The sequence below is a fragment of the Accipiter gentilis genome, chromosome 3 (genome assembly GCF_929443795.1).
Source record: "Accipiter gentilis chromosome 3, bAccGen1.1, whole genome shotgun sequence".
NCBI lineage: Eukaryota > Metazoa > Chordata > Aves > Accipitriformes > Accipitridae > Astur > Astur gentilis.
The window spans coordinates 29,919,306-29,933,326 of record NC_064882.1 but is presented as its reverse complement, the minus strand read 5'-3'; the positions used below and the strand labels follow the sequence as shown (position 1 = coordinate 29,933,326).

Sequence of the window (14,021 nt, the reverse complement as noted above, 5' to 3'; positions counted from 1 at the left end):
AATGGGATTAGAAGCTGCTTTGACATTTTAGAGGAATCAAGTGTTCCAGTAATTTAACTCAATTATTACAATTTTAGATGTAAAGTTCTACTACTGCTACTCTCAGGGCTCCTAAACAAGGAGATTAGATAGATATCAATAACATAGAAACATGGAATCCACATTTCACAGTAACATATATAATTACTTCTATGCCTTCTTTTTTTTTCCCTGCTAGTGGTACTAACTGCTGTAAGAGTATTTCCTAAAAAACAGGGCATTCTTACGTAGATCTTTTTGATCACTCACAACCTTCACAATTCTTCCCTGAACCTTATCCCTAACAGTGTAGGTTTCAATGCCTGGACTGATGAAGAGGAGTTTATTTTGCTGTTTGATTAAGGAGTGATTTAGTTTTGGAAAATCAATCACAATCTTTTCAGAAAAGTACTAGAAGTATATTGAAATCATATAAACTGATATCCTGAATATTGCATAATCTTAAGATGCTAACATACTTACATTCAACGTGCTCAGTTCTTGTATCTCATTTCAATTGTGAATGACTTTTGGAAAAACTTGCCATACAAGAAGAAATATCATAATCTTAAATTTATATCTAGATATATCTAGGAACAAACATTCCTGATTAGGTATCAATACATCACTCCTTACACCTTACACATTACTGTTTTAAAAAAATCAGTAAAGTTTATTAAAGAGGATATAACCTGATTTACGAAGAGTTAAATATTTAACCTAGAGACAAAGTCTGTGCAATCCACAACCCATGAGAGTGAATAAATCTGTTCTGCTACTTATCACTTTAGGAGCTGTCATACAGTATTAAAAACCTCTATTTGAAAATACTTTTATAACAACAGTAAACCCACTCAGCAGTTAAAGGCAACTAGGCAAAACCACAGAAAGCATACTGTGATCTAAGTGAGTGCAATACATCATAAAATAATATTTAACCTAAAGTCTCTGCAACCCACAACCTACAAAAGTGTATAAATCTATTCTGCTACTTATCACTTTAAGAGCTGTCATACAATATTAAAAACATCTATTTGAAAATACTTCTCCTACAACAACAACAGAATCACTCAGCAGTTGAAGGCAACTGGGCAAAACCACAGAAAGCATACTTTTATCTAAGTGCTTTACATCATAAAATAAGTATAAGCAACTATATACAATTTTAATTCTGAAAATATTTTATTATTTTCATCAATAATGAAAACAATTGCATACTATTATTATTATTATACACATAATTTGTACTGAAGAGTCTGAAGAAAGCAGAATTTTACTTACACTTATGATAGTTATTATGACACTGAAAAGAGGAAAATGAGATTTTGCTATTGATTTACATAAATTGCACCCAACTCTTCCAAATTAATGTGGAAGTGGTTCACGAAGTTCAGAATCATGACAACCCAGTGTAGGAAGGAAGATACTTTAGCATCAAGCTTTTGTTACCATGACAGGGACTAATTCTGAAACCTAGATCTCTACCAAAGCTTCGGTGTGATTTAGAGAGTTCAGAATTATTGTCCTGTGTTGGGTGCACTGTGTTACAGATTATTACTGACTCTATGGGTGACTTCCTGATAGATGCAGGATGTGTTTTATATGCCATAACTTATTCATTTGTATGAAACACGCAAAAAGATTTCATTGGGACATATTAACCTTTGAGGGGAAAGAAAAAAAAAAAAAAACAAAAAAAAAGGAAAAAGAAAAAAGAAGGGATATAACCTATAAAAAACCAGAAAACTGCAAATGTCCTTGTAACGAACAACATTTTCAGAAAACTGCAACTGACTTCTTCACTGATTTCTGGCAAAACACAGGGAGAGTCTGTGTACACTTTTAAAATTCATTTTTTCTTAACATTCTACCTAAAAACATCTCTAACATTTGCACAGTTTTACAATGTGTGTACTTTTCATTCATGGGTGAAAATGAATAGCCTTGATACTTATTAAAATCATGACAATTTCTTCAAGTCCCTAGAAGTGTATAAATCTTTTTTCTGTACTGTAATCAATTCAGATCTTTAATTGTCAAGTTTAAGAAAAAAATGGGGAATAAGGCTGCACTGTTCCCGAACTATGGGAAAACAAATTCATAAATCTGTGCAATTTAGCTAAGCCCCATTTTTCATACATCATTGTTTGTATCTATTACTTGATTCCTACGTAACTTGCCTTTTATCTCATTCACATCAGTTGAACACCACAGAGGAATGGGGCATATTTGTCCTCCTGTGGTTTCACCTAGCTGGCATGCTGGAAACGTGTCCTGCACTAGGCAAGAAGAAACTTCAAGACTCTGTGCACATGCAGACTCCCCGTTTTTAAACCAGTGAGGCAGACAAAACAGGCAGCTGCACGAGAAACTTATTTCTTACAGAAATCTTACAACCACTTACAGGCAGCTTCACTATATTTCTAACTGTCTTCCCATTATCAGCTTCCCCAGCCATAAAAACAAGTACAAAGTGCTCAATTTTGCTAGGGAACCTGACCAGATGTGGCAATTGGACTTGACAGAGCACACACCGACCTGCCAACCAACCTAAAAAGTTAAATATGGCTTTTTTTCCCCCCCAATCTCTGCAGCCTCTAATGCTGGAGGTAACTTTTATCATAACATTTCTCAAGTTGATTGACATTTCTATTTACAACTGAACACAAAAGAAAAAGAAAAGCAGAAGTTCACAGATGTGAAGGGAATCTCTCCGTTGTCATTTAAACTCAATATAATGCACTCTAATGGATACATAAATTCTTTATAAAAATGCACTTGATAACACATTTTTATGAGTCCCTGCAGGGTTTTCAGATTCTGTAATCAATACCAGCAAGTCTACACAAGACAGCAACAGACAGAGAAACAGCTGAGTGAACTTCCTTATTTAAAATCACTTGAACAGAAGACTGCATTTCTTGAAAGGGTCACATAAACCGGACTACTTTAGACCTTTCCATAGGAGCAAATTTTGCTTATATTCTTACTCGTTAACACAGGAAACCACAATCTCTCAGTCAACAAAGTTCCCCTTTTCACAGGCATAAGTATATACACTGTATTCAAATGCTAGCTTACAGGAAGATTGGAGAATACAGTATTTCTTCAATATTTGAGAAACAGACCGTTTCAGTCTGCACCCTAATAAAACCCTGGGATGCAATAAATATCATTACATCATTACATCAACCGTGCTGCAATCAGTGTTTTTTTTAGACTAACTCCTCATATGGCAAGAGTAACAGCGCTTTTAGAAATAAGGTAAAAACAATCCACATTCCACTAACTTTTACATATAAAAAGCACATTTTAAATAAAGTAAGCTTCTTATTTTTCATTTTTACTGCTTGATACAGAAGCAACACTGTTAAGAAGAAAGGAGATGATCTAAGATAAACAGGGGATCGAGCAATAAAACTTGCACTTGATTGCCCTAAGTGAATGTTAAAGTTGCTTATTTTGCATCCGAGTCCCGCCGTTCTTCTTCCTCGAGCACATTTTAAGATCTTATCAGTAAATTAAACATTCAACAGGTTTTCGAACGGGATGAAAAATATGTATCTCGGTATTACCACAAGCCCAGCAGAGAAGATGTTAACCCGCACAGACTGAAAAAACAATTTTGAACAGATCACAGGACAATTTTAAGGCACTGCAACTGTGTTTGCACGTCGACGCCCTGAAACCTGCTTTGACCCCTGCTACTTGAAATGCGCAGATTTTACACGGGAGTCAGAGAGTCAGGTTCTAAGGCATTTCCCTCTGCTTAACCTCTAGGTTTACGGGTGCGGTATGCAGGATACGCGTGTTTTTCCCGCGAGAGAGAAGCCCCGCAACTTCGACAGCCCGAGCAGGCAGCCACCGAGGCGCAGACCGCTCTGGAGGCGGCTCGGGTCCTGCCTCGCACCCCGCTCGCAGGTGTCCTCGCTGCGAGAGAGTACGCGGACCAGAAAAAAACGACAAGCCACGGAAAAGCACTCCCTTACCTTCTAACCCGGCTTCAATCAGCCCAAACTGTTCCAACACTTTCACAAAAAGCACAATCACGACCAAAACCGCTATCATTTCCAGCCCCTCCAAGTTCATGATGAGTTAGGTCATGGTCTGGCCGCCGCCGCCGCCGCCGCCGAGGAAAGCGCTCTTCCGCCTGCCTTGCTTCGCCAAGCCATTACACTCGGCGCAGCAGGCTCCCGCCGGGGAAGGGGGCGAGCGGGAGGGGAGCGGCGGGGGAGACGTCCATCCCGTCCGCCCGAGCGGGGGCCGGCAGGGGCAGGGGACTTAAGTGCTGCCGGCCCTTAGCCGGGGCTCCGCCGCAGCCGAGGCAGCCAGGCGGGCAGCGGGGGGGCCGCCCCGAGGGGACCCGGGAACCGGCCCCGGCGAAAGGGCCGCGCCGGCGGCGGTGAGGAGGGAGGGCGGCGGTGAGGAGGGCGGCACGCCTGGGCGCGAGCCGCTCCCGCTCCCCGGGAGGCAGCGTCGGCGCGGGGAGCCCGTTGCCGGGGAAACGCGGGGACCGGCACGCGCCCCGCGGCCACCGAGGGACGGCACGGGACCGGCCGCCACAGCGCGGGGCGGACGGACGGACGGACGGACGGACGACGACGACCACCACCACCACCATCACCACCACACGGGACGGGACGGGACGGGACGTGGGGGGACGTGGGCTGGCCAGCGGCCGGAGGAGGAGCCGGGGTGAAACCGATGCCCGGAGGGAGGACGGAAGGGGTGCGCGCAGGGGAGCCGGGGCGGGAGTCGCCCCTCGCCGGGCCTCGGCCCGTCTCTCCGCGGCTGGGCCGGCCGCCCGCGGTTTGGCAGGGTGCGAGCTGCCGACTTCTCGGGGAAGTTTCTACCGGCAAAAACACCCGGCCTCGGTCCCGCGGGGGACAGGCCGTGGCGCGCGGCGCGTTCTGCGCGGCACTTCATACGTAGCGGCGCGCTCAGAATCCTCGTTGTGGAATGGAAAACAAAAACCCAACCGGGCCGCCTCGAGTTCTTACTCGGTGTGTGGGAAAAGAAAAAATCGAAAAGAACAGGTTGAGAAGGAGAAGGAAAAGCAAGCTCGATAGTTTTGAGGGCTTCTCACTCCTGTAATATTTGCTAAACAAAGCATTTTCCGTGGAAGACGCTCGCGGTGAAGGACGTGAATACTAACCGCGGGACCAAACTGGTATCTTACGCCGGTAACACTGGCCTAGCTACAACAGTTCGCAGCGCTGGCATTGTCACGTGCAGCGCACGACGCTCTTCGGGGCTAAGGATTTACTCTTTAAATCCCTTAATAATTTAGCTTCTAAGAAGGAATTTACATTAGAAAAACAGCGCCTCTATTGCAGCAAAAATGAGCAGGGGAACAATTGCAACAAATTTAATCCTGTCTGGCAGAGTGCTGTCCTCCACGTAGTTGGAATCAAGTACTACCAAGGGCTCGGTTTTCTTCCTTTCCTTGGATAAGTTTTAAAAAAAAATCATTGCATCATGTGAGAACTGGCAGCAACTTCTAAATCCCCCAGGTATACTTGCATTATGATGGGTGTTATCGGTATTGAGAACAGTGGAATGAAGTGGGAGTAAAGGGACTAACGGATACAATATAGGTACCCTTTCTTCTACAGTGGATAAATAAATCCATACAGCGTAATGTTCACGTGTCACTATTCTGTGCTTTTTTGCTCGGGGTTGGACTCCCTGAAGCTGCTTAGACTTTTTCTGTCAAAAAAACTAAGGTTTAACACTCCATCCTAAATCCTGTATTCATTTCATTTCTGCAGGCCGCTTTTCCTTGGGTATCTTTGCCTTTGTTCGCTGCAGACTTTCTTCTTACATTCTTCTTCTTTCTCTCTTTTAATCTTTGTTCCGAACAAGGCTAAATATCTTTCTCCTCTATGCCATCTTATCAATGGCTTTAAGGACAGTAGGTCCAGCTCTCCTTCGATGTGGGACTGAAATGAGCTAATTTATCAGCCGCAGCAACATAACCTATGCAATCTGTATGCCTTTATACGCAAAAGGTTGATACAAGTTGTGTTTGGATACATGCAACATTGCCACCTGAACTGGCATATTCATTTTCATTAATACCTTTCATTAATATTTGTCTGCTGAAAATGGTAACATGAAAAAGCTTTTTTAGAAGACCCAACATTTACTACTTTTGTGACAGTCACACCTACTCGGAGCCGAGAGCAGAAACCGGGAAAGCAGAGCTTGTGGTGGCGGTGCTGTGAAGAAGGCGGCTGTCATTGCCCCCCCAAACCTGAACCCCATGGCTGGCAGTGACTACACAAATAAGCACGTGGGCATCCACTGTCTGCGATCTGCCTCCTCAAGTACGGGCAAAGTAAACAGTTTTTCCCAGAGGTGTAGGTCTACTGCACCTAAGGCTAATCCTGACCCTTTTTCCAAGGCACAGCAGGGAAGTACAGAAGAAAGGAAGGAATTAGTTTTACTCCAGGTTTACAGATGGATGCCAAAGCACAGTAAGAATAATTATCTCCGGGGAAGGCAAGGACTTTGCAAGCAAGCTGTGACTAAACTCAGGTTTCTCAAGTGCTGTGAACCAGCCATGAGAGTCTCTCTTCCCCCCTCCCCCCCCCCCCCTCCTTTTGATATGCATACAGGTAATCTAATATGCAATTAAATATACCTTCCCTCATTAGGTCATTGCTCTTTAGCAAAACTTTAAAAAACCGTACAAAATATATTTCTTCTGTAGGAATGCAAAATAGCACAAACCTCTCTCTGATCCTCACATTCCTACCTGATTAAAAATGGAGTTGACTCTATTGACAGGTAGGGTTACAAACTGCATATACAAACTACAAACATAACTATTTCTCTCCCCAAGTACCTTGCCAAAACCAGTGAAGTGGCCTGTGCGTTTCTTCTTTGCCTTCCATTAAGAAAAAAGAAAGTTATCTTCATTTACCTATACAGTTTTATCAAACCATGACAGGAAGAATGTAGCTACCATACTCGCAAATACTGAAACACTATTTTCTCTCTTGTCTAACTACCCAAGCCTTAATATATTGTGGAATTAAACTTGGGAAAGGTCTACAAGTAGGAAGGCAGGAAATAGGAATGGGAGGAAAGATATTAATGCATAAATTACCATGCCATGTAGGTGTTTTATACACAACAGCACGTAGCTGTGTTTTTCTTATGTGTAACTGCAGATAAAAGGTTTCAGCCTAAAAAGTGTTATAGATGCTGTCTCCTTTTCATCAAAGCATTTTGCAGGTTCTTAGTTTTTATCGTGAGAGTAAATATATGAAACTGAAGTCACTGATTATACTTTGAGCTAGGGACATATATAAATGGTCACTTCCCATCCTGTGATAGCGCTCTAAACCACAATAGACTGACTCTATTTACATTCCTATGACTAAGATCCTTGATACCATTAATCTTACCGCTATTGCTTAATGCTATGTATCATGAAATGTTAATGTTAAGAAAAGACCAAATCAATTTAGACTGGAAATTGATGAGTGGGTCTACAGATGGAGTCCCAGCAATGGTTATATTTCTTCCTTACGCTTCCTTTTCTTATGCGTTCATATTCATCTGGATGCCATTAAGCCACTCTCAGGTTTTCATCATGGCATCCATGAGGATGATTACTATCATCTGATATTCCTTACCACCTAGTGAAATAGTTTATGGGAGCCTGGCCTGCATAAGTCAAAATCAGTTGGATTTGTTTAAAAAGTTCAGATTAGCGATCTGAGCTAACATTGATGACTTTGCATAAAGCAAACGGGGATGCACACATGTACTGCTGCACTAACGGATTTTGGGGAAGGCAATCATTGGCAGGGGGGTGGTTAGTGGGAGAGCTAACTGGCAGAGCTGGGTGCAAACAGGACGTCTATGTACAGCAAGAGAAAGCTGAAATGGAATAGCACCAGTGGGAATCCCATGTCATGAAATCCGAGAACAGAACCTCTACTAGAAGCTACAAGTTCTTGATTTTTGACTGCGAACAACCTAAATAATATTTTTAAGCATGCATATGGTGAGGGTAGAAATCATGCTGTAAAGCTAGAGCAATCTAATTGTTGCTTTACAAGTGATGGTCCTGCAACTTATTACAAAGATAAATAATATTTCTCCTATCTTTAATAAGAACAGCTTTGAATAAATATTCCAATAATCCAATAAAATCATTACAATATTTATTCTGTGTAGCTATTTAAAAGAAATTTATATTTTTTAATCTTAAAAGGGTATAAACCACTCTTTCTTTCTAAAGGAGAAAATGGGCCAGAAAATCTTGATGTATCGTAAGTGCAAATACTTTATTATCTCAGCAGCTAACTGTTATTACACTTTAGTCTCCCTTCTTCCTCTCTCTTAAATTTACTACTAGCATAAGAAATTAAGAGAATAAAATAAAACATTAATATATTTTTTTAATATAAAACCTAGTAAATCTTCTAGCTCATCAAATCACTGAGCAAAACCCGCAAAAAGATAGAAACTTTTCTCTTTTAGTTTTAATGTAACCCTCTTTCTTAGAAAATATTTAATGATCCAAAGAAAAGATACAAAATGCTGTGATGCATTCAGCCATTATAAATGTTCAATCTTATAATGGCCCACACCTTGCAACTTTCCTCTAGACATTGAGCCAACGTGGCTTGACTTTGGTAGGATCTTTCCCAGATTAAGCACTGGTAAAAACCCAAAGAATACAGCAATCTGACATCACAGTGCCTTATTTCTACCTTTTCAGAACTTTTATTTCAGTTTGCATCCTGAACTGGGCCCAATGTTTTTCACTTCTCACAACTGAAGGAGTTGCCACAGTTCAGACATGATGATGCTTAAGTCACGTCAGAAGAAGTCTACTTCCCAGTCCCACCCAAAAGGCCATACTACTGATATGCATGATGACTCCCTAAACAGGCATTTCAGCCCCATGTCAGCAGGCAGCAATAATTTTATGGGCTGCCATGGAGGTTGTACCTCACCCAAATTGACTCTGGTTGTGGAAGGGGGGGGGCAAGATGTAGTCATGAAGCAGAAGTTCTAGCCCTTCACATCTGGCATATTTTTAGATGGCAATGCATAAATCCTGTGCTTTTACAGAACTGATTAAAATAGAAAATGTACTACAATATTCATAAGCAGGCTTTTCAAAGACTCTGACTTAAAACATCCTCACCAGCCAACTGAAACATAGTCCCAGTTGAAAAGTATACCTGAAGATCTGAGTAATATCGTAACATTGCTCTTCAGAAGTTTTGTGTTGCTATAAATGTCAGAAAGCACAAAATCTGTCAATATGTCAGTTAGTTTAAATAGTCTTCTGAATAGTATATGGATATTCTGGAGCCCTTAAAATGGAATTATACATACAGGGAAGATATGGCTCCCTGAATCTGGTAGTGTATATTTCTGGAAAGTGATGCAGTTATCATATTAACTGTGACCATGAACTATATGTCACTAGAAGACAGAAATTTTCTCATCACATGGAAAACCACCATTCAGATAACTCCATCTTTACTGGAGATCCTTAAATATCATTAAAAAGAAAAAATCTTCAAAAAAGTTCAATGTCTGAAAAATGTCAGACAGCTACATTTTAAAACTTTCTGTGGAAACTGAAGCTGAAAAATACTTGGCTGTTGTAATTCCACAGACTAAGCTCAACTGTTCCCATGATTTGTTTGTGCCACCTATTTATTAGCAAGGATTTCTCTCCTGAGAAACTTAATGACTTTTCAAGTGTTTGCACTTGAGGGAACATATTGATCATTTCCAAACTACAGAGAAAATCTGGTCACATAGTATTTCAAGAGAGTTACTAACTGTCATTTGTAAAACTCCTATGCATCTTCAACAATGAAGAGCTAATGCAGCAAGCTTCACTTCAAATTTTGAGACAGTCAGAATGTGTCAAGGGATGGTGTTTTATGATACTTGCTTTAATTTGCTCTGACTGACACATGGCCTCAAATAGTTTCTCCCATTATGCTCTCAAATCCAGGGTGTATCCAGTGCATTCAGTGCAACACCTCTAAGATTCAATGTTTTTTCCCTGTCAGACAAATAAAATTTTATTTTAGACTTCCATGGTTTTTGTTCTCAACTATCATAACCTTCTCTTTTCTGTCCTTGTCAAGTGCAATCTTGCCCCTCTTTTTATCCACTCAGGATACTGCTGCAAAGATCATCATTCTAGCTTACCACTCCAACTGTCTCAGCCCTCCTTTTACATTTATAATGAATCCACTTCATCATATGCAAAATATTTGCCATCACTTTCAAGGCCAGTCATACTACTGCTACACTTACTCACTTCTGACTTTTAGAGAATATTGAGCTGTTAACCCACTCAAGAATAATGCTATCTTTACTTATTCATAAATTAGACTTTATTCATAAGAAATGTTACTGGCTCCAATACAGCCCCTTAATATTCTGAAATATTACTACATCTGTTCTCTCTGTGCTACAAAGTTTCTGTGATACACAGCATGTGGATGCTGACATTTTTGAACACATAGCTATGGACAGAGTGGGAATTTTATGACACAACATGGTAAAATTTTCATCCAGATAGCAAAGGGAGAAGATATATCATTAATAATTAGAAATAACATTAATAATTAGAATACAGTCTGGGTTTTGCTACATTTTTTGCTGCATATTATTGGAAAACTGTTGAGCTTCCTGCGGACTTTAGCTGTGCATGTTGTATTAAGTAACTTTATCATAAATATGATTAGGAAACTGATCTACAGCCTCAAAATAAGAGAGTGACAGAAGAGTTCCTCCAGTTCAGCCGATGCAGCATGTGGATGTTCGCCAGACTTTCCCTCCTAATCCCTTGTTGGTTCATTAGTAGCTCACTGCAGACAACAAGAGGCTGTTATGCCAATCAACAGTAAAAAGTCACGGGAAAGCCTAGCTCATATGCCTATAGAAAGCAGCTTGAAAGACTGGAGCAAGACAGCATCTTTCATAGCTCTGCTTAAATCAACCACAAAATAAAACAACCAAAAAGCTAGGGAAATCTGAAGCCAGTGTCTGCTGAACCTTACAGCCTGACTTAAGCACAAGTGTGCTGTTAGGGTGTGTTTCTAGTCCAAAGGGTGAGCTTCTACTTTGCCCAGAATTTTTTATTAAGACAAATGACAGAACAAAAGAGTGACAAGTTCAGTGGGGTTTTTTTTTCAGAGTGGTTATACAAAGCTAACCAACATATATGAAGGAAATAAAGCAAGCTGACAGATATACTCAGTTTCCAACTCTGCCCAATTAACCTTCTTGGAGCACTATGAAGGAGCCCAACAAGTTTCTTCGTAACAATTTGAGAATGTCTCTTAATTTCTTTCCTGCAGACCTCTACCATGTATGAACCCGAAACAAAGAAATCCATGTGCCTAAGCAAAGCTCTTTGTAGGTTCAAACATCAGAGTCTTAGTTTTGCTAGGAGTTTTGTTCTGGTAGGGTGATGCTAAGCTATCTTATTACAGAAACTGTAATGCACTGAAGGGTGCATTAGGGTGCCTGAAGAATCAAGGGGGATGGTACCAGTTTGCTCATGGTGAAAAAACACCTTACAAATAACTTATACCATATATTCAATAGTAATATTTATCTCATTGATAGTCAATGGTTGTTAATGGTTGTTTTAAACCAGCTGACAAGGACAGATGGCCCTTTTATGTGAACAACTGTACAGAAACAAACACTCGGTTTAGCAGTCTCGGCAGACAGTCCTAACTAGTTCAGTTGCATGTGTGGCCTTTACAGCATAGGTTTGAAGAACATGAGTGTAGTAACAGTCCAGAGAGACATAAAGCACTGGCATTTGCTATTTAAATGAACAGAAGAGTTCTGTGCGTTGAGCACCAAGACTTGGAGACTTTCAACATTGCTAAACTCAGCAGAGCTACTCTTACATTAACACACAGGAAATTCTTTGTGTTATCTAAATTCTCTCTCCCTCTCCTGTCTTTATGCAATATAAATGCCTGTATTACCACTGCTTTCCTCTATTATTACACTCTTTGGTGAATATTTTTCTTTATAATGTGGTCATTTGCATACCAAAAATATGACTTCTTTTTAAACAGATTAGTAATTCTATTGGTTCTTTAGTCCTCACCACTCTATGCTTTTTGAAAGCTGCTTTTATTCAAATTCAGTTTTGCTGCACTGGAAGGATCAGGTCTTGATTTATACCTTCTCCACTTGGGTCTGTAAGGTGAAAATGTTTCTGTGTGAGCTGGTAAACTTCCAAAATTGTGAGGAAATTTCAGGAGCAAAGACAAACACAAAGAACAAACAAGACACTGAAATTTGTTTACATATTAATCTTTAAATGTGTCAAACGTGTTGCTCTTTCATTTTAATATCTTATAAGAATTTATTCGAGAGGCCAGATAATATTTGCTTTGCTTTTATATTCACTGACAATATATGATGAAGAGAGGTCTGAATGTTCCAGGGAGTTCAGAAATGTAAACCAATATGAAATATGACATTTAATGAACCTCACCTGTTGAAACAAACAAAAACCAAGTGGGATGCCTGAAAAGCCTCACTACAGTTAGGTATTTGTTTATTTTGTGTTTCCTGTTGCTTTCTCTGAATACCTTGTCAGTTTTTTGATTGATGGTCAATCCCCACATTCTCTTCCACCACAAAAATGATACTAGGATCCATGCAAATCCTTTATTGTGGATAAACTAGTCCTGAAGGCAACCATCGCTCTGTTTTGTGCAATTTACATGGGAAAGTAGAGTTAAGGGGTAGATGACTGTCAGAATGTGTCTGTTCCTCAGGAATAAAAAAGAACAAAGAATAAAAACACTACACTAGACTTACAGTTATTAAAAGGGAGACAGCAGTAAAAGAGAGCAGGCACCCATAGATACGGTATGGTCACTTCAGGGCTCTGAATGGCCCAGGTCTGCCAGGATTGAAGGATAGACTGTCATGAGACAAAGAAAGATCAAGCTTTTTCCATGAGACTTGTTGCTACCACTATTAGCACCTCTAGCATCACAGATATAATCGAGTAAGAGAGCCCATATTTTCTCCTCATCTGTTGAAAACATAAAAGGGCCTACTCAAGTAGCAAGGTTGAGCACTGTAAGGACAGGCATCAGAGGATAAACACGCTGCGTGATGGCCCAGTATAACTCTTTCACCCAGGTGTCTGTCAGTTTACATGACAGAGAAAGGATTAATTTCCACAGGTCATTAAAATATTCTGCAGAGTAAAACAAACAAAAAAACTTGAACGCTTCCCTTCACATGGAAGGACGTAAAAATATATTTCAAGCAAGTAGATTGTGTCTGTGCTCTGTCTGGAAAAGCACTAATGCTGGAATTGTGCTAGATAGGTTAAAAAGAAAGTCATTTAAAGAGCTCCAGACCAATATTTTGAGATTGCCTGCAAAAACAGTAAAGTCTAAAACTGAACAGAGCTAAAGAAAGACCAGTATGGAAGAAGGAAAAGACATTCTGAAACACTTTCTTTTCCCCAAGCTGGGAACCAGACAGGGTTCACATGTCATCCTAAGACTGCTACCTAGAAATTAATTTTAGAATGTAATTTAGATTCAGCCTTGAATATAGCCTTATCAGAGGACAGCAGAACTGTGAAATTAAAAATATACATACCTATATAGACAACATGGGAGTGGCTGGAGGTAACAGTGATTCACACCTTACATTCTTTAGCATTATCAATATGCTTCAAACGCAAAATTCTTCCTTTGTACCTTCAGCCATTCTTTGGGTTCTCTTCCCTCTGAGGAATATCCCTCTGACACATTTGCAGTGTTTTGCATCCAAAGAGAAAACCTGAGCTCTGTATGCAAAGCAAACAGCAGGGTCTGGCAGAAGGAGCCCACGGGAGCAGAGGTCATTGCCAGTAGAGAGCTCTTCCGCAGAATTGTAATGCAGCAGTATGATGGCTGGAGCAGAGTCCACCACGTCTTTTGAGTCTTGCTGTATATGAGGAAGGCAGCCCA

At 40.4% G+C, this 14,021-nt stretch overlaps 1 protein-coding gene across 7 annotated transcripts in view; it reads right to left on the bottom strand.

Moving 5' to 3' along the window:
* KCNIP4 (potassium voltage-gated channel interacting protein 4) overlaps nucleotides 1-14,021 on the bottom strand; it is a 460,551-nt gene that overhangs the window by 226,895 nt on the left and 219,635 nt on the right. Inside the window, exon 1 of one of the 7 annotated variants that reach the window (XM_049795555.1) lies at nucleotides 4,008-4,250. The exons of the other annotated variants lie outside the window; for them this stretch is intronic. Within the exon in view, the coding sequence (XP_049651512.1) occupies nucleotides 4,008-4,107 (100 nt within the window). The 5' untranslated portion in view covers nucleotides 4,108-4,250. Of the gene's footprint in view, nucleotides 1-4,007; nucleotides 4,251-14,021 lie in introns of those variants that run through there. 7 annotated transcript variants of the gene reach the window in all.